Here is a 25,116-nt window from a genome sequence, read left to right on the forward strand (position 1 = left end):
TATTCTCACAATCAGATGGACATCACCCCTGAGCTACAGACTGTAAAAGCATACAGCAAGGTGATCAAGAGAGGACTTTGGCCATCACAACTTCATACATCCCAGCAGACAAACAGAAGGTGACAGGAGGCTGGCAATTACCATCTTAAGCCACTACATTTTCCTGCTAAGCTCGCTTCTTCAAAAATATTATTCAGCACATCTTAGAACCATCCATTATCTACCACACAGTGTAAGACAGAGGCAAAAAAGATCTTCCTCATGACCTCTGTGTTTGTTTCACAAGTAGCTTGAGGCACTGAACCTTATACCATCCCTCTATTTTCAAGAAACAAGGTTGCCTCCTCACATTGTTTTTTTTCTTTCAATACTTTTAACTTTTTAAAGAATAGTTTTTTAAGAATAAGACTTTTCACAGAAGCGACTAACAATGACAGACCAGCAATAATCTGCACAACACTGCAAGATGCCGTTTTGGTGCATCCTCATCAGGTCTGAATTTCACTGTTCTTCAGCTATTTTTAATTCTCTGAAAATATGCAGGTATCTAGTAAGATCAACATCTCCTGCTATGGTCAGCATTGCTACCATGCCACAGGCCCACATTTTATAACAAACCTCACAGCAAACTCCTTGCTTCTCCAAACCATACCCCAACCATTCCTCAGTGCTTATTGCTGTTTCATTGCTCTGTTAAGCAACAGACACTTTTAAATTATGTTTTGATAACTCCTTTAATGCCTTTTCAGATGTTTCAGCCAGACAGTCACCAGCAGAGGGTTTCTGCAGCAAGGCTATACTTCTTGCCCAACCTGGCATGCCTTTCTCCATCTATGAATGATAGAACTCAGTGGTACAGGAGAATTTGTAACCCAGAAGTACAGAAGATTTCAAAAAGGTAACAGTAAAACTCATGAACGATATACCATTAGTATTTACGGCCACCCAAAGGCAGTCTGGCTCAAGAAACCCACCTGTTGGTCACTGGGAAGAAAAGGCCAGAGGCCCGTTCAGAAGCAGGGCACGTACCACGTACCCTCCGAGAAACCTGCTGCTGGGTGTTACCAGCAACAGGTGAGCGGCCCTGATCCCCGAGCTGCGGCAGCTGTGACCAGCCCGGTGCTGTGACTGCCCGGTGCTCTGGCGCGGGCCCCTAAGGAGCTGCCCGGCCGCACGCCAGCCACGGGCACCGGGCCTGACGGCTACAGGCGGCTCGGTAACCCCGCCAGCCGCTGCTGAGGAGCTGCTGCTGGCACAGACCGGCCGCTCCCCAGGGCAGCGCCCCGGGCCGCACGGCAGAGCCGCCGCCGGGCGGGAAGGGCCGGTCCCGGGGCGGAGCAGCAGCCGCCTCCCGCCCCCGCCACTTCCCGTTTGGCCGGTGGCCGTTGCCAAGCGCCCGGCGACGCCGGCCGCGGTTGCCCTTTGCCTGCCGCCGCCAGCAGCCATGGGCAGCGCCGGCCGCCGCCCCGCCGCCTCAGTGCTGGCCGAGCTCCGCTGGGACGATGGCTACGCCGTCCCCGTGGCCAACGCGGAGAACAAGGCGCTGGAGGACGAAGTGAGCGCGGGGCTGCGGCCGGGGAGGACGAGGACCCGGACCCCGCGGGCCGTGCCCCCGGCTCTGAGGGGGCCCCGGCGCGCTGCCCTTCCCCTCCCCGCCCGCCTCAGGGCGCGGGGCGGCCGCAGCTTCCTCCGCCGGGGGGGAGCGGGGAGGGCCGCCCGGGTTCCGCGGGGGGAAGGAGGCAGCGAGGCCCTGGCCTGGCAGCCGGGCGGGGGGCGGGGGGCGCGGGCAGCCCTCGCCCCTCAGCGGGCGGGCAGGGCTCCCTCAGCAGCGCGCCGTCCTCCCGCCCGCGTCTCAGTCTGTCACGGAACGTGGCGCACGCTTCTTGTATTTTGCGACCAGTAATTGCAATGGCTCTGTTTTTAAGGAGTTGCAGGTGATAGCACTCGACTAAAACTAGTCTCTTGGCCGTTTTAACTTTTAAATAGCTGCAGAAGGTGCAAAAGGAAAAGGCAGACCTGCAAAATGAGTTGGCTGACTTTGAAGAGCGCACAAAAGCGATGGCATCTCATTCCAAAAACCTAAGACAAGAGTTAAGCTTCACCCAGGTAAATTGCTGCCTCTAGCAGATCCGTTTGACCGGACAGACTTGTCACCTGAGTGTCTTTCTGTGGTTGGTATCGCTATACATTTCGCCAGCTGTGTTAGAGATTTGTCAGGCCTTTATTCTAGGATTTTCACAGGAAACCCAAGTTACACTGTGTACCGGCGATATTATTAAAAAGACCTTCCGAGATCCAATGACTGTACCTAGAAGAAGGCCAAGAAGGATGCATTTTTGAATCCCTTACGAATGGGGACTTCTGTAGATGATAAGAAAAAAATTGGTCAGGGAACATTAACCAGTGTAAAGAGAAAACCAGATGTATAGCCTTTTTAATGGTCAAGAGTTAGTTGTGAAATGTGAGTGAAGAGTTAATTCATGGACATGCAAAATGAAGTGAAATGGTTAAGGCTGTAAGTCTGTGCTTACACTCTAGTTGGCCATACTGGGTCCTTTAGATTTCTGAAGAGTCCTGAGTCAAAGCTGCATACGTTTCATGTAAAATATCCTAGGTGAAAAAGTCTGAAGAAACTTCCCTGCAGCAGAACAACTTTAAATATTTTTGGTGCTAGATTCAAGTGTTAAACTTTTAATCTGTTACAAGTGGTGTCTCTCAGGGGTCTGTACTGGCACCAGTAATAGCTTCATCAATGCCGTAGGTTTGAGTGTGCCCCGATGACACCACACTGAGTGGCACAGCTGACATGCCTGCAGGATGGGATGCCATCCAGAGGGACCTGGACAAGCTTGAGACGGGAGCCCATGTGAACCTCATGAGGCCATGTATAAGGTCCTGCACCTGGATCAGGGCAACCCCCGGTATCAGTACAGGCTGGGGGATGAAGGGATTCAGAGCAGCCCTGCAGAAGAGGACATGGGGATACTGGCAGATGAAAAACTGGACGTGACCTGGCAATGTGCACTTGCAGCCCAGAAAGCCAACCTTTTCCTGGGCTGCATCAAAAGAAGCATGTCGAGCAGGCCAAGGGAGGTGACTCTCCCCCTCTGCTCTGCTCTTGTGAGACCCACCTGGAGCACTGCATTCAGCTCTGGGGCCCGCAACATAACAAGGACATGGACCTGTTGGAGCGAGCCCAGGGGCGGCCACAAAGATGATCGGGGGCTGGAGCACCTCTCCTGGGAAGACAGGCTGAGAGTTGGGTTGTTCAGCCTGGAGAAGGGAAGGCTCCGGGGACACCTTAGAGCATCAGCCTTCCAGTCCTAAAGGGGTTTATAGGAAAGATGCGGACAAACTTTTTAGTAGGACATGTAGTGATAGGACAAGGGGTGATGGTTTTAGACTGAAAGAGGGTAGATTTAGACTAGATATAAGAAAGACATTTTTTACTATGAGGCTGGTGGAACACTGGAACAGGTTGCCCAGAGAGGTGGTAGATGCCCCATCCCTGGAAACTCAAGGTCAGGCTGGATGGGGGGGCTCTGAGCAGCCTGGTCTAGTGGAAGTTGTCCCTGCTTGTTTGCAGCGTGGCTGGACTAGATGACCATTAAACGTCCCTTCCAACCCAAAATATTCTATGATTTTATGATTTAAGCGAAGCTTCTAGTAATAGATTTCTTATTATACAAGGGGAAACCCCCACTTTTAAATCACTTTTGTCAGAACAATTAGACAGTACAGAGATATTGCTATAGGGCAGCCTGGTGGTGGTCTGTCTCAGCACAAAACAATAAAATTATTTCTTTTGCTGTGCCTCCTGAACCTGCTGTAAATTTGCTGTTTATCAAGAGACTAAGGTTTTGATGTTGAAAGATTAAGATTCTGAATTTTGGGTGAAAAATCCTTCAATTCAGTTTTTAGGACTACGAACGGTTGATCTATGGATATCTGATACAATGCAATGTGTGTGCCTATACAAATACTAGAATACATATGTTTGAGATACTAAAATCCAAATGATAAATTTGCTCTGAAAATTCCCATATTTACATGATGATATCATACCATTCTCTTGGGATTTGGTTGTATGTAAGAAGAGGGATTTTTTTATGATGTATGCCTATTGTTTATTGTAAAATGCTGAACTGTATGTATTATTCTCTAGTCTCTTTACAAAGCTCGAGAGAATGAAAGTGAAACTGAACAGCACTTTAAAGTCCTTGCCGAGAGACAATGCGAACGCCTCAAAAGTGAGATTAAACAACTGCAAGATGAGATAGTTTCCTTAAGAGAGAAGAAAAACAGTCAAGAAGTAAGGTTTACAATTTTTGTAAGACAACACCCATATTGCAATTAGATTTTATGACTTGTGCTCGCTTGTGCTTACAGAAATACAAGTCCAGAATAACTGATTATAATTAAGACTTCTAAACTATAATAGATGATCTGGATGTGCTTTTCCATGTGTAGGCAAGTAGTATGACACTGAGGATCTCCTTGCATAGATTGGACAAGACTTAGCAAATATTAAGTAGATATTGAAAGACTTCTGTTCTTAATGCCAGATACATCCATATCACCATTTTGTTAATTCTTGCAGGTATTTTCTTTATGGTTTAAAAATTAAATTGTTGGTAGCAAATCTTCTTCTCCACATAAAATATACTTGGGGCATGAGTTCAAGATCAAAAATTTGCTTTACGTTAAAAAAAAATAACAATCTAATGCTATCTAATTACAGTTTTTTTCCTGATTAATGGAACTATCTCTTTTTCTTTCTATGAAGAATTTAAATTATGTTTACTTTTTAATTTATTTGCTCTTTTTCTTCTTGTTAGGTCTGTAAACTCCAGTTTCTCAGAATGGGTAGCAGGATGAAGATATCCTTGCTATTCAGCTGGGTCTGGATTCTCTCATGTTTGTGTCAGGAAGTCCCTTGTCATGTAGGGCCATCTGTAAATTGATATGCAGGATAAGGATCTAAGAACTGAGCCTCAATGTAAGAGAGACAGATTTTAACCTATGATGTTTCAGATCAGTTTATTATGTGGAATAACCAGAGGTTGACTTTTCTGTTTAGTATTATTTGCTTTTTAAGTTTGTGATAACTGTCTTCTTTAAGAACAGGACATCTATTGGTGTTCCTCAAGTGTAACACACAATTAATAAAAAAGGAAACTAGCAATTCTGTTGACAACAGTATGTGTGAAAATAGCTTGAACTGGTTGTTTTGATTGCTATTCAAAAATATTGGACACTTTAATATTAACTCTTTATATCTAATTTTATTAGAATACTATAAATAAAACCACTAAGAAGTTGGAAAATTTAAAACAACAGATGAACTGTCATGAGGATGTTCTGGACAGTTGGATAAAGGAATCAAATCGTAAAGATAATGATGTTATCACAATCCAGAAGTATGCACAACAAGATGAAGGGAAACTAGGAGTAAGTAGAAATGACAGCAATTTTCCGAGACAAAACAGAAAACCATTTTAGCATTTGAAGACCTGTTATGTTGTCAAATCAGGTTAAGACTGAGACAAGATGTTGTACAACAGTGCTTTTACGCTGGTTTCTGCTTAGCACAACAGTGCTATTCCATATGAGGTTCTTTATAAAGAGAGAGAGATCAGATATATATCAGAGACAACAGGTTTTACAAAAGGTGAAAGGCATAAGTGGAAGACATTAATTTGGTCATCTGGGTAAAATTGAAGTTTTAATTTTTCTGAGAAAGTGCACAAATAGATAATCAAGTCTAGAAAACTGCTACTGAATTGAGAGGACTTTGTTCAAAAGTGCATGCCAAATATGGACAAATAGTGTGGACTTTCCCATTAGAACTGAATTTGTTAATATTACTGAGAAAAAAGTACAGTTACTGCAGTAAAGCTGTCTGGAATAATGGAAGATGGTATAAATAGAGACTCCAGTCACAAGTTCAGACTTTGTAAGGGTTAGTTCTCAAGTATATTGTTAATTTAGAGATAAGTAACCCTGGTTAATGTTCTTTTGAGCCTTTAAATACAAGGAGGAGAAATTTGATTTTTACTCATTAAATACTTAAAAACTTTAGCTTGCACAGTCTCACTGATATCAGTTACATTAGCAAGTCACACAGCATAGTGGGAAGAGTAAAGTGAAATACCTGATGCTGAGGAAACCACATCCACATTTATACACAGTGGAGGGTTACTTTGGCCTTGCTGCAATCCAGTCCCAAGGGCTGACAAGAGGTTGGCTTCTTGTATGACCAAATATTTGGGAAGCTAAGATTCTCAGTTTTTTGTTCTCTAAAACACAATAAAATTGATGGCTCAATAATTCCACCCCTAAATGTAGCAGAGCTTTAAGAATTTATAAGACATTATAGATTTGTTTTCAAATACATTTTATATTCATATCTTTTCATTTTAGGCATTAACCCTTCAAGTAGAAAAGTTGACCGTGCAAGCAAATCACAAGCGCAGAGCTCTTGATAATGAGCTTACAGAAACCATGACAGCACAGGTTTGTGCTTAAGGTTCTTGAAGATACCCTGTTACATGTGGAATTTTTAATATCAGAAGTCATGAGGGTGCTTTCTTTTGAACAGATAGAGCTTGACAAGACAGTTGAAGATTTTCGCAGAGTACATCAAGAAAGGCAAGAAGTCATAAGGCAGTGGGAGAATGCAGTACAACAGATGCAAAAAAGGGATCAACAGATTGATCATTGTGCTTTGGTAACACTGCTGTTAACTGATCCATATCAGTATATCAGCCTACTTTTGTGTCTATGATATTCATAAGGATTTTGCCATTCACATGTAGAATGATTGGGTCTTTTAATGTTCAGTGTTCTCTTTGTATTTACCTCTGTTTTATTAAGGTGTTTCCAAGTTCAGGTATTACTGAAAGTGCTGCAGGGCAATAGAACAGATGCACCAGAAAAAGCTTGAAGGATCAGTGTAAAGAAAAATTTTATAAATGTGGATTCCAAAGTAACAATGGCTTTTTTGAAGGTGGGGGAAAGCATAACTGCATGTACAAGAAGGCTCTACCTAAATCCTTAGCTCTGCTGGTATGATATTTTCCTGCTGAAAGAATATCAGCTTTAAGTTGCCCATACGGGTATTACATATACCCTGAGCAGAAACATGGTTTAAACAGGCTTAAGATATAACACTAAAAAAATAAAGTAACAATAGAAGAATGACAAGCCAGAAGAAATACTACCAAACACAAAATATAAGGGTCTAATTTAGCTGAAGTATTTTGGATTTCATAGTATTTCAGGTCAGAAGGTTCCTGCAAAGCACAAACAACAAACAGATATAAAAAAGCAATAACAAAAATACCCCAGCAGTGGCCAATCTCCCATATACAGTAGTCCATAGAATAGTCCCACTGGTGCTTTTGTAAACAGTTTTGTTTTGTTCTTTTACACTAGAACTACACTCTAATTTTCCCAGTAGCTATCTTTTACTTAACCCTTCAAAATAAACAATTTTCATCGAATAGCTGTAAATCTGTCAGCTAGAGTAAGCATCACTACTATTGGTAATTTTCCTCTTACATTTCCTCTGTGTCAAGTCTATCTGAAGTTTTGTTCACATAGCTTGTTTTTCTTCTTTATTCAGTCAATCAAAAACTATTTTTATTTCACCTAAGTTCATAGTGTTATCTTTTTTAGAAGTTACTGGAATATTTTGGAAGTTGCCAATCCAAACAATTGTAGTATTTGTTTTTGTGATATATGACCAGAATGAAGTAATTTAAGGATGTAAGGATGATGTGATATATGGGCTGTCTAATGCAAGCAGTAGTCTTAATAGCAATTTGTCTTCTGGTTGTACTCTATTAATTTAACACATCTTAACTAGTGCAAGCCATCTGAAATGTTTTTATCATGATAGCTAATAACAGAGATAAAACAGGAGATCAGAAAGAAAGAAATTGTGCTGAAAGAGAAGAATTCCTTTTTGGTAAATGAAACTCTTAACAATGTGGAATACGAGAAGAAAATTTCTTCTGCTGAACGGGAAGCTACCAGCCTCCAAAATGAGTCTCAAACTCAGGATACTTACAGGGTTCAGCTGCAGGATCAGGTAAGGATGACCAAACCGTTCTGAAAGTATAACTTTTGAATAGATGGAGGAAATACAGGAATAGCATTTGCTTTTCTTTGGCTTTAATTCAACAAAATGTCTGTTTTTCCCAGTGTACTCATGATAATTTGGATCTGAACCCTCAGCTTAATTCTGTCATTGATACTGGTGAAGAGATTAGCTTGTATTCTCTGTTGTGTTGGTATAAAATGGATGAATTTTCTTTTAAATGGTGTAACACTGTTAGATGCTTCAGAAGGAGGCATGTCTTGCCTTCAGCATACATGGACTGCAGTATCGTATAAAGATGAGAGAAAGCTCTTCGGGATTCCAAACATTTTCTATCCTGTGCTCTCAGAAGTGAGTGTTGATGGCCCTTGTAGTCAGGTTAAAATTCTTGAAAATAAAAAAAACCCAACTTACTTTCATATGGCTTTCTAATCAAGAGGCAGCAGGATAGGGCTGCCCTGTGAACAAGCCATGCTTGCTGCTGTTTGTACTTACTCTGTTACTTGTAGTTAATCTGCACTTAAAGCTAGGAATGAGCTGCACTGCTTAATTACTAAAATATCTGTATAAGTATTTCTAAGAGGTATTCAAATCTCATGGCTCTGTTGAGAAGGGATACACTCGTATCATCTAGTACATTTTTCTGTTAACAAGAAAATGGTAACACTGGGCTACTTAGCAAGCTTTGTGATTTAAAAAAAAACACAATGCACCTGCTGTTGCGTTAACTTTGGATACCTTTTCTGTAGCAGGTGCTTCAAACTGATACCCTAATTAAACTGTAGGTAGCTCAAACAAGGTGTAGGCTATTAGATTACCCTATAATTCACACAAACTTGAGGGTTCACAGGATTGGTAGGTTTTCATCTCTAAGCTGTGAGATTCTTGCTTGAAGTTTTTTACAATTAAAACTACATAATGTGATAATGAGAACAGTCTCCAATTATTAGGTGTTAGAACATCTGTGGCATGCAAGTGAGAAACAGGGAAAGAAACAGACTTACAGTTCAACAGATGCCTGACCTCCTGGTTCCTCATTCTGGTACAGAGAGAAACCAGCTACATACACCCTTGATCAGGTTTCTTCATCTGTGAAAGTGAAGACAATTACACATCCATTGTTAAGTGATACTGTGAAGACTAATGAGCTACCTACCGATTGCAAAGTATCCCTATCCTGTTTAATAAGTGTATGCTGTCATGTATTTTTTTACCAAATTAATTGTCTATTTTTGTCACAGTGTACCCTTATCTTAATCAAAATAATTTTATGTACCCAACAAAGTTTGAATTGGAAATATTTATTAGCTATATAAGGGTATCCCATGTTTACAAAGACCCTCATCAGTCAGCTGTGCTCTATAAAACCATGGTTCCACTTATGCAGCTGCTGCTGGACAAGAATTGCAGCCCACAGCACCTTTGTAATTCATTCTGTATTCTTAAGTATTTTGTCCTAGTATTCAGATTAAGTAAATTAATCTATTGAGTTTACTAGCTGTGCTGATTTACAGCACCTCAGAATTTGCAGCACTTCCTATATGGAAAACACTGTTAAAAAGAAACAGAATACTTTCCAATAAATAGCTCCCTTACAATGTAAAATATCCTGACATGTACCAAAGTAAATAAAGAACCCAATTGCTCCATTTTGTAATTTGTTAGCTGGATGCTTTGAAATCCACTGTGGACAGAACTGCTTCTGATCTAGAGTCTTTGAGAACACAAGTAACCAATCTGAAGAAAGAAATACAGAAAAAACAAGCCAGGTAAGAAACAGACCTTCAAAAGTACCATTTGTAAGGGTTAATAGTATAATCAAATCCTTGAGGTAGCAAAGAACCTTAAATAATGTTCATGATTAAAGCCTCCAACTTTCTGGTTACTTTATGCTCTGCACAGTTTCTGGCACCAGGGAATTTAGGAAATACTCCTGGTAATCCTTGTTTTTGAAGGGCATGAAAAGATCAGTTAGGGCCTTGGTTATCATAGGTTCAAGTTTAGCTTGCTTTATTAGGCAACTGCTTAGTAAGGTATGCTGCTTATTTTTGGCAGTGTTGTATATGCAATGTACATTTAACTTGTTAAATTGTGTAATTTTGTTTAGGTTAAGCTTTCTTAATGGAAAAAATGCAAGTCTTTCCAATAAGCTGAAGCTTGTGACTGAGGAGACACTCAGTTCAGAAGACAAAGCTTTGAAGATGGAAGAAATACTCAAGGAAGAAGAAAAAATTGTCAAGGTGAGATGTTTTTCATGGTTTCTGCAAATGAGGTTTCATTTGAATTTGCAACATCTATCTAGGACACTCATTTTAATCCATAAATGTTTAAGTATTAATATGATATGTAGCTATTTCATCAAATGATGAAGTAATGTGCATATAGATAAGCTGGTATCTGTGCTGGGGAAACTGGAGGAAAATAAGTGGTACTAGTAATTCAGAAGATGATGTCCCCATATATTAATATATGATACTGGCACTGGCATTGCACAGATCAGATATAAAACCAGAATTCTGACTCTGCCAGTGTACTGAACAGGCATTTATCTCTAACATCACCTAAAAGCTACTTACAACTTCTCGGCTTGACTGAAATAAAATTTGGGCAAATTTTGTTATAAAGACACATTAATGTTTTGCTTCTGCTTTGTAACAATACTGAAAATTTTCAAAATCTTGTATTTTTGCTTAGCCCTTTGGGGAATTTGCCTCTAAACATTCTATTTTATGGACTACTGAGGAACAAGGGTCCTTGAACTTCCTTTTCATCTTGTCAGAATGACTTTTCAGTAGCATTACCACTGACAATTCTTGGCTTTAGTAAAACACCACTGAAAGTTAGAAACGTGTGAAGAACTATAATTTTGGCAAACTGACGTTTAAAAAGATTTTGAAATCTTTTAATCCAATTTGGCTGGCCTAGTCTCCTCTTCATTATTTTAATTCTACTACGTGATACTCTGATACATCTAACTTGTGGACATTTAAAGAATTACTGGCTCACTTCAGATTTCATTTTCACGATGAGTAAAAATTTTTGATACGGAAATTGACAAGCATAAGCTGTAATATGGTGTCTGCTTTTTAACATGTCTAATAATACTTTTTATTAAAAAAAATTCAAAACCCACTTCTTTCTTACATTGCAAATTAAGTATAGGAATAAATATATCCTAATTAATTATCACGTGACTAACTGCAAAGGGCTTTTGAATAAATGCAATGTTGTAATGCAATGATCTGAACTTTCCCACATCTCAGAAAATGTTTCTACTGTTTTGTTATTTTGCTACTAATTCTCTTAAAAATATTCTACTGCTTAACTTCTGACTGAACTTGATACAATTTTTTTATTTTTACATTTTGCTGGACAATTCAAGTATTGGATATGCTGAAGCCTTCTTCACAGTAAAATGACCACGTTAAATTAACATGTCAGCAGGTGTTCCGACACATGACAATAAAGCTGTGTCTGTGCATAGCACTGTATACCTTTTTTTCCCCCCTATTTTGTTTCCTGTGGCATGTATGTGAAATAATCCCTTGCAGCAGACTGTTATTTTTCAAACTTAGTAACCCCACAGGCATTAGCTGTACATCTTAAATATACTTAGAGAAACTAGAGAGGGGATGTCTTTCTTTACAGAGAGTTTCTTGAATTACAGGCCTTACTCACTGTTTTGGTTTTTCAGATAATCTGAAAACAAATTGTAATCATATAACGATTTATGGAAGTAAAAGCCTTATTTGCTTCCCCTTAAGACTGTTACCAGGGTGGCCAAACCATTAGCAGAGTTTCTTTACTTGCGTCTGTGGCGGATAACCTAAGATGACATTGAGCCTGGCAGCTCCACAGCTTCAGGGTAATATTTTAACTAGAATGAACTGTTCTTGAACAATGTCTGTGATGTATTAGTCAGAAACATGCTTTCCATCACCATTAGACACACATGGCTATTTGCTGCATCTATTAATTTACTGTGAAAGGATATTTAAGGAACAATGTGGATGAAATGTCACCATTTTGCGCTTTAGTTCTGAGATACTTCTCTCTCTCCAATCTGTGGCAAAGCAGTGCAGCACAGTGAAGCTTACTGAATATCTTATCTCTATTAACGACCTCACTTAAAGGGAGAGAAACAATTTCTATTAAATAAATGGATTTAGATACGCAAGAAAGACTATGAAATGAAGGTCAAATTGTGATCCAGTTTTAGTAGACAAATTCATCATTGTCATTAGCTTCAGAAAGAGCTCAGAATTGGGCACATGCATAAGAACAGTTTACTTCTGAAATTAAATTCCTGTGTTCAGGCATGATCTAAAGCCCACTGACATCAGTGTGAAATGCTACGGGCTATAAACAATTTAATATTAAACTTACACCTGCTTTTTTACTTCCTGAGTTTTGGATTTGGAATTTGACCTACAGCAAGTTCAAATACAAGAAAAAAAATCTGTTTGGTAGAATGTGATTACAAACTCTTAGAGAGGGAGCTGACTTACCTTTCACCATTGTTAAAACCAGCAAGATGGTTCGCAAGCGAAGTTCACCATGTATACCTATAAAATCAAGAATAAGCACATTTTTAATCAGTGCAGAAATGTGAATTCTAAGGTGTTTTGCTATATTAATTTAAACGTGCATCTTCAAACTCTGTACCAGGCTTGAGCTAAACATAAATGAGTCTTTTGGAACAGCACTGTGATGTCACGTCACTGGTTTTAGAGATGTACCTTACAGGAAGCTAGTATGCTGCACAGCCTGAGCTTTAGAAGGTCTTTGATATTTGGGGGGGGGGGGGGGGGGGGGTGTGGTGGTGGAAGGAGGGAAAGACTGACATTGTCTTCCTTGTTAGGGTTATAGAAAGAAAATAATTTCAATTTTGTTTGTTTTCAGTACATTTCAGGTTACCTGAAATGTTCAGCATTGTCTTACTGTAGCAAACCCTACTAAAACCTAATTTCCTGCACTGACGTAGGTGTAAATGGCACGTATTTCTCCAAATATTCACATATACTGGAAGCAATAAGGAGGGGTCTTTTGGAAAAAGTGGCAGGATTTTAGTTTTCTGAAAGGCTAAAATCAGTAGTATTCCTATAATGGGGAAAAAAGGTCATGCAATAGTGGGGTAGGATCCAAATTTTTTTTTAAAAAATAAATAATTTTAAATCAAAGACTTTTCCTGCCAACCATTCTGAAGACTTAAGAAATTCCATGTTCATATTAATGGATATAATATTGAAATTTTTTAATCTTCCTATATATGCTTAATAAAGGCAAGTAATTCCTCAGAAATTACTTCTGATGTGATTACTTACTTACTTCTAATTATTGATTTGTCACCAGGAAAAAGAAACAGAAATGAACCAGTTAAAAGAACTACTTTTCAAGAAGACTCAAGAGTTAAAGGTGCAGAAGGATAAGGAGAAGTGTGTTCTAGCAGAAATTGAGGGAAGTCGAACATCACTTAAAAATCTTAAAAGTCGGCTGCACAGACTTGATGCAGATGGATTAAAACAACAAGAATTGATATATAATCAGGTAAAATGTTAACATTCATACCATCATTGTTTCTTGGGTCTAACAAGAATAAATAGCTTGAGTTCTGTAATGTTTGTCTACATCTTACCATTTTGGAAGTGCTGTGCAGTATGATTTGAAGTCTGCATTTATTCCTGTCTCTACATGTATGGATAAAATGGAGACTTTCTGTAGTATCACCTACATCATGCGCTTGTGTATTTCATTATTTTTTGGATCTGCTGCTTTTCCCACTAATCTCCAATCAGTTCTTTACTTTGATCCCTCTGAACCACAGACACCTCAGGGTAAATTTTTAAAGCAATACAAGAGGTACATGCCAAAATCCTGTTATTTACTAATTGGATTTTGTGTCTATTTCCTATGCACCACTTTGAAAATTTGCTTTTATATAAGCATTTTCTGGTAACAGCAAGATGGCAACTCCACTGTAAGCCTCCCTACAGCAGACTGTGCCGAGTATGCTTTGTTACTGCTCTGGAAGATTACTCCTGAACCATCACTGTGCATCAGTCAACTAAGAATATTCTCCTAATGAGGTCTATAAGCCATAAATTATTATAAAAACAATAGCTTAATTGGGTGACTGTCCTAAAGCCAACATTTAGATCCAAGTTTATATCCAGTGTTTTAGCTTTATAGGAAGGCTGTAATTGCTTATCTCAGACTATGAATTCTCTCAAAAATTATTTTAACAGGATTTTCATATTCAGCAAGTTCAGAGACGGCTGTCACGGTTAGAAGGGGAGGTTAATGAAGATGAAAAACAAGTTTTGGAAGCCAAAGTTGCTGAACTTAAGAAAACCTTAGAAGAAAAGAAAAACATGTACAATGTTTTAAATGCACAGCACAAGAAACTTCAGGTAGCTTCCTTAGAACATCAGGTTGACCGTGTAACATCTGGAAACTTCCGTGAATTAAGTAGATTGGGTCTTATAAATTAATACCTTGGTTTTAGATTAACAGATAAATGAATTTTGTGTAAACTGTGTGGAAAACTTTGTATGCTCCCTCTACCTTCCAGAAAAATAGGTCATTACTGCACAACTGAGACACCTTAGCATGAAGACAAGCACTGAAACATTGGAAAGGCAAGCTTAGCTTTCATGTCAAGATGTGACTGACTGCTTGGAAACATCTGAGTTTATTGTTAGGACCATGTAGATATAGGAGAATATTATTCTGTGATGCTACTACTTACTTTTTATTTTTCATAAAAAAAGTACAGTTGCATTTAAAATTGTACAAAGTAACAGCATTTGAGTTAGTTGACCCCAATCCTGATACGTGGTTCAGAAATACTATTTTTTTGGTCTTTATTCATGTGTGCAAATTTTGCATATGCATGCTTGTTCTCTGGTTTTCCACTATCCAGTGACCCTCATTAATTCTCAAAAAATACCCTTACCTTTTTTGTAGCTATGAACCAGTCAGTTACTCTGTAGCCAATTTATAATTTCTTTTCATAAAAAATGTATGTTTCTTGATCAGCTACATTTTAGCACATTTATAAACCTCTTTTCAAAGAGAAACCGTACAGAGACAAAAGTCAGGTTTTTAATGAAACATACCCAAGTGGTTTCTCAAAGTGATAGTTAAGAAAAAAATTGACCTATTTAGTGAGGGGAAAAACCTGCACATAGAAGAGCCATTTAACTGCAGTTCCATGCAATAACAAGATTTAAGGTCGGGCAACCGGTGCCCACACTTCAGTTTTGAGGAGATAGACAATTTGAGCAGCAAATATAATTGACAAACATTGAAACACACCTCCAGGAATTTATTCATACTCTGGAGTGTTATCAAAGACAGGTGGGTTTATGAAGATGAATTCTAGACATAAAAGTCATGGTCAGACATGCCAGGATTTTTTTTTTTTTTCATCTAGACCAAAATACATGATTGTATCAGAATTGCCTTAATGGCTGCAAGATCTATACTGTATAAATAACAGTTTCTACGCTCCAAATAAAACAAGCAATGACTTTAATATTGCAACAGCACTCTAGGCACTGTTTGCAGAGCAGTATATGGACAGAAGATGATGGTGGTTCCTGTGATCCAGGACTTAAAAATATCTCATTTAAAATGAACTGGTAGCTTTTCTTGCAACTTACATTCACTGAAATAAATTAACTTATTTGAAAACAGAGTGATGTCCATTTCATCAAGAGAGCAATGGATAAGACAGGAGAAGAAACAAGTGATGTGATGATCAAGATAAATGAACTAAATCTTTTTAATGAGAGATCAGATCAGGAACTAAAAAAAGCTAAAGCCATTAAGCAGGTACAGTATTATTTCATAACATTAGTAACACAGGACACGTTTGTTTTTTCTAAAACATGAACTCATGACTTAATCTGAAGGCTGCTGTCTGCCTCCCACAGTGCTATATATCACTATATCCATAAGAACCCTCTCTGTAGTTTCTTGACTACACCTTGCTTTCCAAACTTTGCAATTATTTTCATCACTGTTACCTTACTAGGCACAGTGTTTTTTTCTCCCCGGTATAAAGCATGAAGTTTGTTTGGGTTATCAGTTTAATCACACATTACTTATACCACAATATCCACCTGGTCAGGTGGATATTTTCCCTGCCTTTAAAATAGGAAATGTGTTTACTGTTCAAGGACATCTTTAATTAACACTGTATTTTTTTTCTTGATGTGTGATGCCAGCTAATAAGTTTGGCACAGTTTTGTTATTAAATTGTGAAATTTTTTCCCCCAGCAGATGGTTTGGATCTATTGATATTCCAATTTAAGAAATTTGAAATAAAATAGAAGTCCTTTCCTCATGTTTTGATAAACAGACCCACCCATCCCCTCCCTGGTCCCTATGCTCTAATTGCTGAATATTTTTTCCTGCAGTAAGTTTTAGCCTCCCTAAAGGAGGCACTAAGGTAGCAGAACAATACAGGGGCTAAGCAGCAGGGGAAAGAATTTTGCTATTGACTTAACTGGTGCACTCGCTCCTCAGTGAAAACTCTCTCTTTCTCTAAACTGGAATTTTTCTTTGGGGATGAAATTTAAAGAGACGAAAGAAAGAAGCTGATGGCATAAAAGAACTCAGAGAAAAAATGATACAGAGTTTGGGATCCGTAAGAGATTTTTCAAAAAATGATTCAAAGTGTTTGCATGCTAATGAAGTTCTTGCTGCTTTTCATAAGCTTTGGTAGATAAAAATTTGCTTATCTAACACCACTACTTGTAGACCTACCGAATCAAACAAATTCCGAGACTGTCCTAATGTTCAAGTGAGATATTAACAGCTTCAGAAATTTCCTTCTAAGGTCTGCTTAATTTCTTTGAAGCCACCTAAACTGAAAGGAAGTTGTAGATGGAAGTCTTACCCACCCATAACTTGGTCTGAATTAGAAAGTCTGATGAATTTGTATAAAACTATGTAGGACAGAGTCTACCTCTATTGCACTCGCCATGTAAACTGTTTAGCAAATGAGAAAGTGAGAACGCTTCTAAATGCAGAGCAAAATGAGTCTTACAGTTGTACATATATGAGAGATAAAATAACAGATGCTTTATAAAAAATTAACTGTTACAAATAGTCTTAACAAAACCCGATGCTTTCTTATTTTGAGACCTTTTTGGCATTTTTTAGGAGATGATGGTTGAAGATAATCTCTTAAAACTAGAACTGAACCGTCTTCAAGATGCTCTGTGTAATAAAACAGAGAAAGTTTTAACACTGGAAAAACAAAAACTGGAGTTAAAGAAAGCCATAGCAGAAAGAACTGAGGAAATTAAGATTCATAAGGCAATGCTGGATTCCCAGATAAGACTCGTGGATCAGGAGCGGCAACGTATACGGTAACTATTATATAAATTAAACTTGTAACTTTTATTGAGTACATTTTATATGGGGACTGAAAAACTGAAGCATTTAACCTCATTTCACCAATTGGAGAAATTGAAGATGAAAAAAATCTTGCTCAAAGTTACGTACTGGGACAGTTGAGGCTAGCAAGAGATCCCTTCTCTGAAGTCCAGCCCACAGCTTTAAGTACTTGGTGAACATGAGATTACACTTTATTCCATTAGGGAGGATCCTCTGCAGTACTGAGAGGAAAACTCAGCTGCAGACATTTTCTTAAAGTAAATGACACGTGTGTGACCCTGCCTTTTTAAAAAATAATCGTGAAATGTGCAATCATATGTCTGGAGGTATAAGAAAGTACGTGAAACAGAAGATGCTTTTAAAGAGAGTTTATTCCCAGCTGCTTGATAAAACTGTAATTTCTTTGACTGGTACAGTAAGTCTGTCTGTTTAGGGTTTTCTTTGCCTTTAACAAATGAGCTCTCCCTTATGTGTCGTATAAAAAAAAATTAAATCTTCTGAGTTATATACGTATTGTCTTCTAAAGCAACCGCATTATGACATACTTTGCACTGATGACAGAAGGGAAAAGTTATCTGGGACAGTTTGAGCTTTGAAATCCCCGTATCTGTATCCAGCCAAAAGTCAACCCTTCAGCAGCTGAACTGCTGAAATCTGGCAGGCTTTTTATTCACCACTCTGCTAACCACACCCCACACAATAGGAAATTAGAGTGATTTAGTGTGACTCAAGCTTAACTGCACACCCAGAGTACAGACTGTGTGGCTTTTTTCCTTTGATAATTACACAGCTAATTGATACTTCCATGTAATTTGATTTGGGGTTGTTGCCTACTGTTGCTTATGCTCATTTATAGTGGCAATATTCAGATAATAGCAGCAGGGGGCAGCTTGTGCAGCTGTAGGATTTAAATGCCAAACCTTTAAACATTTTTGGGAAGGACTGTGGCACAGCCTCCCAGGATGCAGAGATCTGGAATATGAAAATAAATTTGACTCAGTTCAGAACTACAAGAGAAGCGTAGGTAACCAGAGAAACAAATGACTGTGGCTGGGAGAACGTAGAAAGCAACAAAAAACCAGCAGCTGCACAACTGCTGCCCTGCCTGCCTCCTGGTACACGGGCAGGCTGCTGGAATAACACCAGTAAAGTTGCTATAGCAAGAATTGCCCACAGAAACACTCTCTCACCCCACTTATTTTTTCCCAAAATCAATCAGTGCTGAATTTCAAGATCGCCTAAACAAAATTGATAAACTGAGATGCAGGTATGAAATTCTTACTGTTGTCATGATGCCACCTGAAGGAGAAGAGGAGAAAACTCATACCTACTATGCAATTAAGGTATTTTATTAACATAATTCATTATAATTCAAGCATTTAAGATACAGATTTCCCTGGGCTCTATTCAAGTAAATAAGACAACCTCCTTGCCTACTGCTCACTTTCAGTCTGGTTGTTTTACCTATCTGACGCTGTTGGTTATTAAAACGATACAGCAATTTCACATGAATCTCCATGGTCACTCCTACTGTCAGTGGAGCCTTGATCTTGAGCAGTTTGAAAATTTTCACTTCAGTGCTTGTTAATTTTTATAAAGGCATAAGTAGTACTGGTCACGTATGTGGTAATCCACTAAAAACTGAAAAGTAGTTTATCACAGTCTCACATGATCTTAAATTCTTCTACAGATTTCAGAGTTATTTTTAAGTATTTATTTTACCATATAGTGTTTATACCTTGAAGAATGTCAGGTTTATCACCTATGCATACTTCAGCTTTTCACTGGAAAAAAAATGAAATCAGTCTTTATTCATAATGCAATACCCTGATTCTGGAACAACAATCTATTATTTTTGATCTCCTCAAATTCTCAGAGTTCCTCTTAAAGCAAAATGCTTCTAGCTGTGATCTTGGCTGTGAAGTCCACCTTTTTCTGATTCTTAAGTGTTAAATTTCTTAATGATGGTATTTGTGCTACTGTGAGATCAAGCACAGCAGTGACCCTGGGTGAAACCCCAGTGGTCACTGGGGGTGTGTACCCTCTACAACTACACAGATTTTTCACTGTATCAGATGTTCTGAAGGGCCATAGAAACTGCTTCCCTTCACCAGCTGGCTGTGTTTATTAAATCTCACTGATCAGATAAATGAAGACTTTCAAGTGAGTAATTCCCAGACAAACTGGATGACTTGACGCTTTTTCAGTGGTTTTTATACAACATACAATCTCAACTCTTAGCTGGATTCTGTGGGTAAAGGAAACTGATGTGAAGCGTGTGCTACAGTTCCCATCAGCAGTGCGAAGCATGGAGGCTGCTTTGTACACAGTGTGGATACTGCTAATCAGGGCTTTGTGAGCTTAGATGGACAGGCAGACACCTACAACAAAATGCACATGGATGAAATACCTCAAAGAACTTCCACTACTGCAAATTACTCCTTCCAGCTACCTCGTAACTCAGATCTCAGTTCAGGCCTGACAACACAGATAAGCCCCATATTCTGCCTAGGATTTTAACTCTTATATATTGCAGGTATTTTTTTCCCTGTACAATTGTCCTAGTATTTTCAGTATGCGTGCAGTCACCTAAAATATCAGTTTTATTTTCAGGCTGCACAGGAAAAGGAAGCACTACAGCGTGAAGGCGATGATTTAAATGCAAAGATCTGCAAAGCTGAAAAAGAAATTGTAGCTCTGGAAAACACTTTGTGTGTACTCAATAACTGCAACAGCAATTACCGGAACTCCTTCAGGGAAGTCACTGAGACAAGTATGTAAAATAGAAATTGCTATTTGCTGTGTAACTCTTGGAATTTCCCAACTATATACCTGGCACAAAAGAATGAATCGTACAGAGACTAAACCAATAGCAGCAAAAAGCATAGGTGATTCACATGCTGCTGTGATTAGTCCATCAGAATAAGCACAGAAGAAAATGCAGTAGGGTGTATATACAACTTATGTGACAGTCTCTAAGAGTATATTATATAAATTTTGTGAACAGTCCTAAGTAGGAACACTCAGAAGAGGCAAAGCATAATAGATTATTACTGGGGGGAGAAAAGCCATTACTGGGATAGAACTGCACAGTACAAAAAGCACTACCTTCTCTGGAGCGATGCATCACAGTTATTAATTCAGATTTCAGAAGGACAAGCCATGCCACTGCTGACCTTCTTGCAGTAGACTGAGCCAGCTGGGGCACAAAACTATACCCAGAGCAATGATACCGGCAGCCTGGGTACGTGTACTGTAGTGCTGAAGGTGGATCCCTTAGCTACGCCATCATTATCTCGAATTTTCACATGGAAGTGGGGGGAAAAAAAAAGTAGTAACCTGTCACCTGGGAAAACGATGAGTAAGAGTACAACAAACTGCACTACTGTAGCGTAGTGTCAGCAGATTTTAGAATACACACTATGTAACTGCAAGTTTTTGTATATTGGAAATTCCTCAGATTTCTGGAAAGTATCTTCATCTGTTGTTTCTGTTGCCACTTAGACCTCATGAGCTTGCTTGCCATCAGGGGAACTTTGCTGAGTGTATAAAAAGTATCACCATAAGAAATGACATAAACGTCTAGAAAATATTTGATTATTAAACTTTTGTGCCCTCTGCTGGCTCTGGAAACAATAGCTCTTAAATCATTCTCATGAAGCCAGTTTTCCACAGTGATTTGGAAAGAGTAGTACAGTATTCAAAAAAACCTTAAACCTCGAGGTCTCTGTAATACTGCCAACACTAACATAGTAATGCACTTTAAAGTAACTTACTTTGAAGTGAAAAATTGAGCTGTATACACTGCTTGTCCAGCAATAATGCTGCCTCATTGTTTGGGATCACAGATGAGGAATATGAGGAAAAGTTGAAACTAGAGGAGGAGAAAAAGGCTGCTGATGAAAAATACAGATACAAACGAAGACAGATCAAGGAACTTCAGGAAAATCTTGAGGTAAAATACAAGCAAAAGTTTGACCAGACAGACAAGGCTGCAGCACATAGCTTAATCCATCCAAGCCATCCTATTGAAAGAATAGGAAATTCTCGGACAAATTTTTGCCTGTTTTTTGTATCTAATGCTTTGTGTGAACAGACACAATTTTTTAGAATGCTGTACCTCTCTTTTCAGAAATTGAGTGCTTATTTGCATTTCCTCTAAATCACAATGAGGCTTCTGGCTTTTTAGACACATACAGCTAGAAGTTTCAAAATCCCAGATGCATGCTGAGATGCTCTATTTTGGCAGCCAAGAAAGCAGTTGTATTTCTGTGCACATACACCACTATTGTATCATCCTGCCTCGTACCACAGAGATTAAAATTCACACTCCTTGTGTCCTCTGGCATCCATGTCCCAGGATTTTTCTAGGGCAACATATTCTGTTTTATTAGCATTCAGGATACTTCAGTTTAAACAGTATTAATTTAGCTCAAGAGAGCCAGCTGACCCAACTTAGCAGGCTGAGCACTAAATGCACGTAAAGGATAGCTTGGGTTCAGGCTCCTCCTCAAGGACTTACTCTTGGTTCCCCTTGTTATCAAAGGGCCCACCTGGCCCTTAGGAATAACAGCTGATGTGTGACATTTTAGGCAGAAGAAATCAAAGGCACCCTGTTATATCCCACATGATGACTCTTAAGCCCCAAGTGACTGGCTACAGGTCAACAAACATTCCTATTGCTTATTCTGCCACCACAGACATATACCTTAAGAAATAGCATCTCTGAAACGAGACACACATCTTCATCAGGGAATAAGTCCTAGGCTATAATGAGGTGTTAATGCATACCCTTTCATTTATTTTTTAAGAAAAGCCACTCTTACAGAGCTGATTTTATTAATTCCACTTAAAGATTTCCATCTCTTACCACAGGAAACAATGTTGTTTTTCTTAGGATAGCTTGCACTGGGAAGTTGGTACTGTGCCAAGTCAATCCTTTGTAGGCACATCTGAAAATACCTACTTAGAACTTAATTCACAGTACCTTTAAAGTAGTTTTTTTAAGGATATCTAAACTACCTGGTGGTCTCTTTATCCAGGTATTCATACACTAAACAGGCAGAAAGTTTTGAGTTGTAATTAGTACTAATTGCTTGAGCTACACTTAGAAACAAGTAGTAGCAATAACAGGCCCTTCCACCAAATAATACAAGATAGGATAACAGAACTGCTTTATAAACTAAAACTGTTCAAATGAATTTGCAGAGCATGGAAAAAGATTTTGATGTATTACTGAAGAAGGGGGCCCTCTTCCAAGAGCAAAAGAAGGAAAAAGCAGCTCTTATTTTGCAGCTGAACAAAGACACAGAAGAACAAAAGCCAAAACTAGAAAGGGTAATAAAACAGGTTTGTATGTTAATTAATGACAACTTAATAACTTCATAGACAGTAGTATGTTTATAAACAATAGCACAATTAAAACCCACAGAATTTAAAGCTTAGCAGCTTTCTGAAAGTATGTTGCATTTTCATAATAGCAATGCTTTAAAAATATTTGTGTTAAAAGTGTTCCAGACTATCCAGAGAAATTCAGTCTCTGAAGAAAACTAACACAGAAACACAGGAAGGAGACATTGATCTTCGTGAATTGAAAAGCTTCAATAGAACCATCGACAAATTGTTAGCTGATGTTCTAGAAGCAAATCCTGATTTAACTACACCCTTTCAAATGTACTTTCACCAGGTGAGCTTTCCAGTTAACTGCCACCAAAATCTTGATCAGTAGCTCTAGTCTACTGATGAGCATCTTTCAAGGGCAACTCCTAAATTCAACCATAAATTCTATCTACTGTAAGACAGAAAAAAGCATTCATCTGCTTTCAACATGTCTTCTAATACAAAGGATTATAAACCCTCCTGATATACCCAGTCCTATTATACAACCGTTAGGTCAACTTTTTTTTTTTTTTTCCTAAATTTTCTAGTCTAGTTTAGAGCTTCCTACAATTACTTCTGCTGGTGGTAGTCAAAGATCTCAATCACCATCCACACAAAGCTCACTAGCTTCTACGAGGTATGTGCAAGCAATGGGGTTTTGGGGGGGCTTTTTTTGCTTTTTACAGTTAAAGTTTAAACCAGTAAAATTAGTCCCTAAATGACAGAATTCCTGACTCCTAAAGGCCTTCTCAATCTTGTCTCTACTTCCTGAACACTCTATAAAACTTTCTCCTTATACTGCCCCACTTTAAGTTTACTAATTTTTCTAGCACAAAGTTTACTTCAGCGTCCATCAGTTATAAAACAGTAATTACAGAATAATTACATGGATTTTTGCTAACCATGCTCTAATTAAGAGGTGGTTTCACATTATATAGAAGCACAAGTTTGAGCTCCAGCCACATTTTGTATTTTGTAGTGTGAGCTCCCTTTCCTAATTAAAAAGGGAAGACGGACATGTATGCTTTTACTGATACTTTCTTCCCCTGTTCAACTAATAGTGCATATGACATGCCAAGTCAGTTGTGATTAACGTTCCCACAGGTTACTTAAGCAATTAATGGCAATGTCTACAACAATCTTTGCAGGGAATCTTACCTAGAGAGCTACTGAGCACTAGTGTTTATACTGTATGCCACCGTTAGCAACTTGTATTTTAGGTACAGAGTTCCCTGTATACTCATGGGTCAATGTTTTGTCTTTCAGATCCTCCAGAAGCACAAATTCAGGGTCCGGTCACAGGCCGTCGCTGACAGTCATAGATCTGAGCTTGCCCATCAACACCGCTGCAGAAGCGGCTGCTGGCGGTTCAGAGCCACCCAGCAGAGCTAGCACCTCCAGCATTGTAAACACAAAAAAAAGACTTAAGTAATTTTTTTGAAGGCCATAGTAAAGGCTTCACACTAGTTAAGTTACAGATGAATCAATTAAGAAGCCTTAACTTCTTTACCAAGGTATACTGGCAATCTTAGCATTAATTTCTATCAGAACTTTATGTAGGTTTTAACTTTCTTCTACAGTACGCAATACATTATTACATAAAACATCTGGTTTAAGTTCTAGATAAAATAAATTAACCTTTAACTTATTTTCTCATTTTGCTGTTGGAGAACTAAAGATCTGCAAAACGCTTCAGAAGCCATTAATTCGCTTTTCTTATAATGAAAACAAGAGTTGTTAGAGCCATTAGTTTTCATAAATTGGTATCTTCACTGTCAAAATAAGTTTTAGATTACATTGCAGCAGCCCAGGAAACAAAAACGCATACTTGATTTCAAGATCAACCTCGACTATTAATCAAATAGTCATCTCAGGTCATATAAGAGCATATGATTTAAGTCAGTAAAACAGTGCTTTTTCTATTCAAAATTACAGAGCACCTTTTTTTGTACCTGACCTGTACCTACTGAATTACTTGGAAATCTTGCAGCTGAAGTACAACTGGTATTGTGTAGTCTGCCGGCTGTTAGCTCCTTCACATGTTCTGCCAACATCTTTGGCAATCGCATTGTAAGAAGTGCGTAACTTTTTCCACAGCAACACAACCACTGCCTTAAAGCTACTTGTAAAGCAAACAGAAAACAGCAGAAAAACAGGCCTCCAAAAAGGCCCACACTTGAACTTACCTAGACAATAAACACTTTTAAAACTCTTCTTCTACTTCA

General features: G+C 38.6%; 1 protein-coding gene and 1 long non-coding RNA gene across 4 annotated transcripts in view; one reads left to right on the plus strand and one right to left on the minus strand.

Moving 5' to 3' along the window:
* The window catches only part of LOC119156464, a 29,922-nt gene extending 5,759 nt beyond the window's left edge, over positions 1–24,163 (minus strand). For all 3 annotated transcript variants that reach the window (XR_005107151.1, XR_005107150.1, XR_005107152.1), the window contains exons 1-3: positions 24,050–24,163; positions 12,613–12,669; positions 9,109–9,193 (exon numbers count right to left, since the gene is read on the minus strand). This is a non-coding gene — a long non-coding RNA (uncharacterized LOC119156464). The remainder of the gene's footprint in view (positions 1–9,108; positions 9,194–12,612; positions 12,670–24,049) is intronic.
* On the plus strand, positions 1,421–25,116 carry CCDC39 (coiled-coil domain containing 39). The gene is made up of 20 exons (XM_037406192.1): positions 1,421–1,555; positions 1,987–2,106; positions 4,166–4,312; positions 5,293–5,451; positions 6,424–6,516; positions 6,602–6,730; positions 7,904–8,095; positions 9,770–9,873; positions 10,212–10,344; positions 13,457–13,651; positions 14,350–14,514; positions 15,803–15,940; positions 17,276–17,484; positions 18,732–18,855; positions 20,126–20,285; positions 21,361–21,467; positions 22,721–22,861; positions 23,022–23,198; positions 23,440–23,528; positions 24,158–25,116. The coding sequence occupies exons 1-20, from the start codon at positions 1,445–1,447 to the stop codon at positions 24,321–24,323; spliced, it is 2,859 nt and encodes a 952-aa protein (XP_037262089.1). The 5' UTR covers positions 1,421–1,444; the 3' UTR covers positions 24,324–25,116.

This window comes from Falco rusticolus, chromosome 13, assembly GCF_015220075.1.
Source record: "Falco rusticolus isolate bFalRus1 chromosome 13, bFalRus1.pri, whole genome shotgun sequence".
Taxonomy (NCBI): Eukaryota; Metazoa; Chordata; class Aves; order Falconiformes; family Falconidae; genus Falco; species Falco rusticolus.

Excerpts from the sequence above, each read along its gene's own strand:
- CCDC39 (XM_037406192.1), top strand. The coding sequence starts at position 1,445 with ATGGGCAGCGCCGGCCGCCGCCCCGCCGCCTCAGTGCTGGCCGAGCTC. Across the intron at positions 15,941-17,275 it reads AAGCTAAAGCCATTAAGCAG|GAGATGATGGTTGAAGATAA; the intron begins GTACAGTATTAT and ends GGCATTTTTTAG. Across the intron at positions 23,199-23,439 it reads TTCAAATGTACTTTCACCAG|TCTAGTTTAGAGCTTCCTAC; the intron begins GTGAGCTTTCCA and ends TAAATTTTCTAG.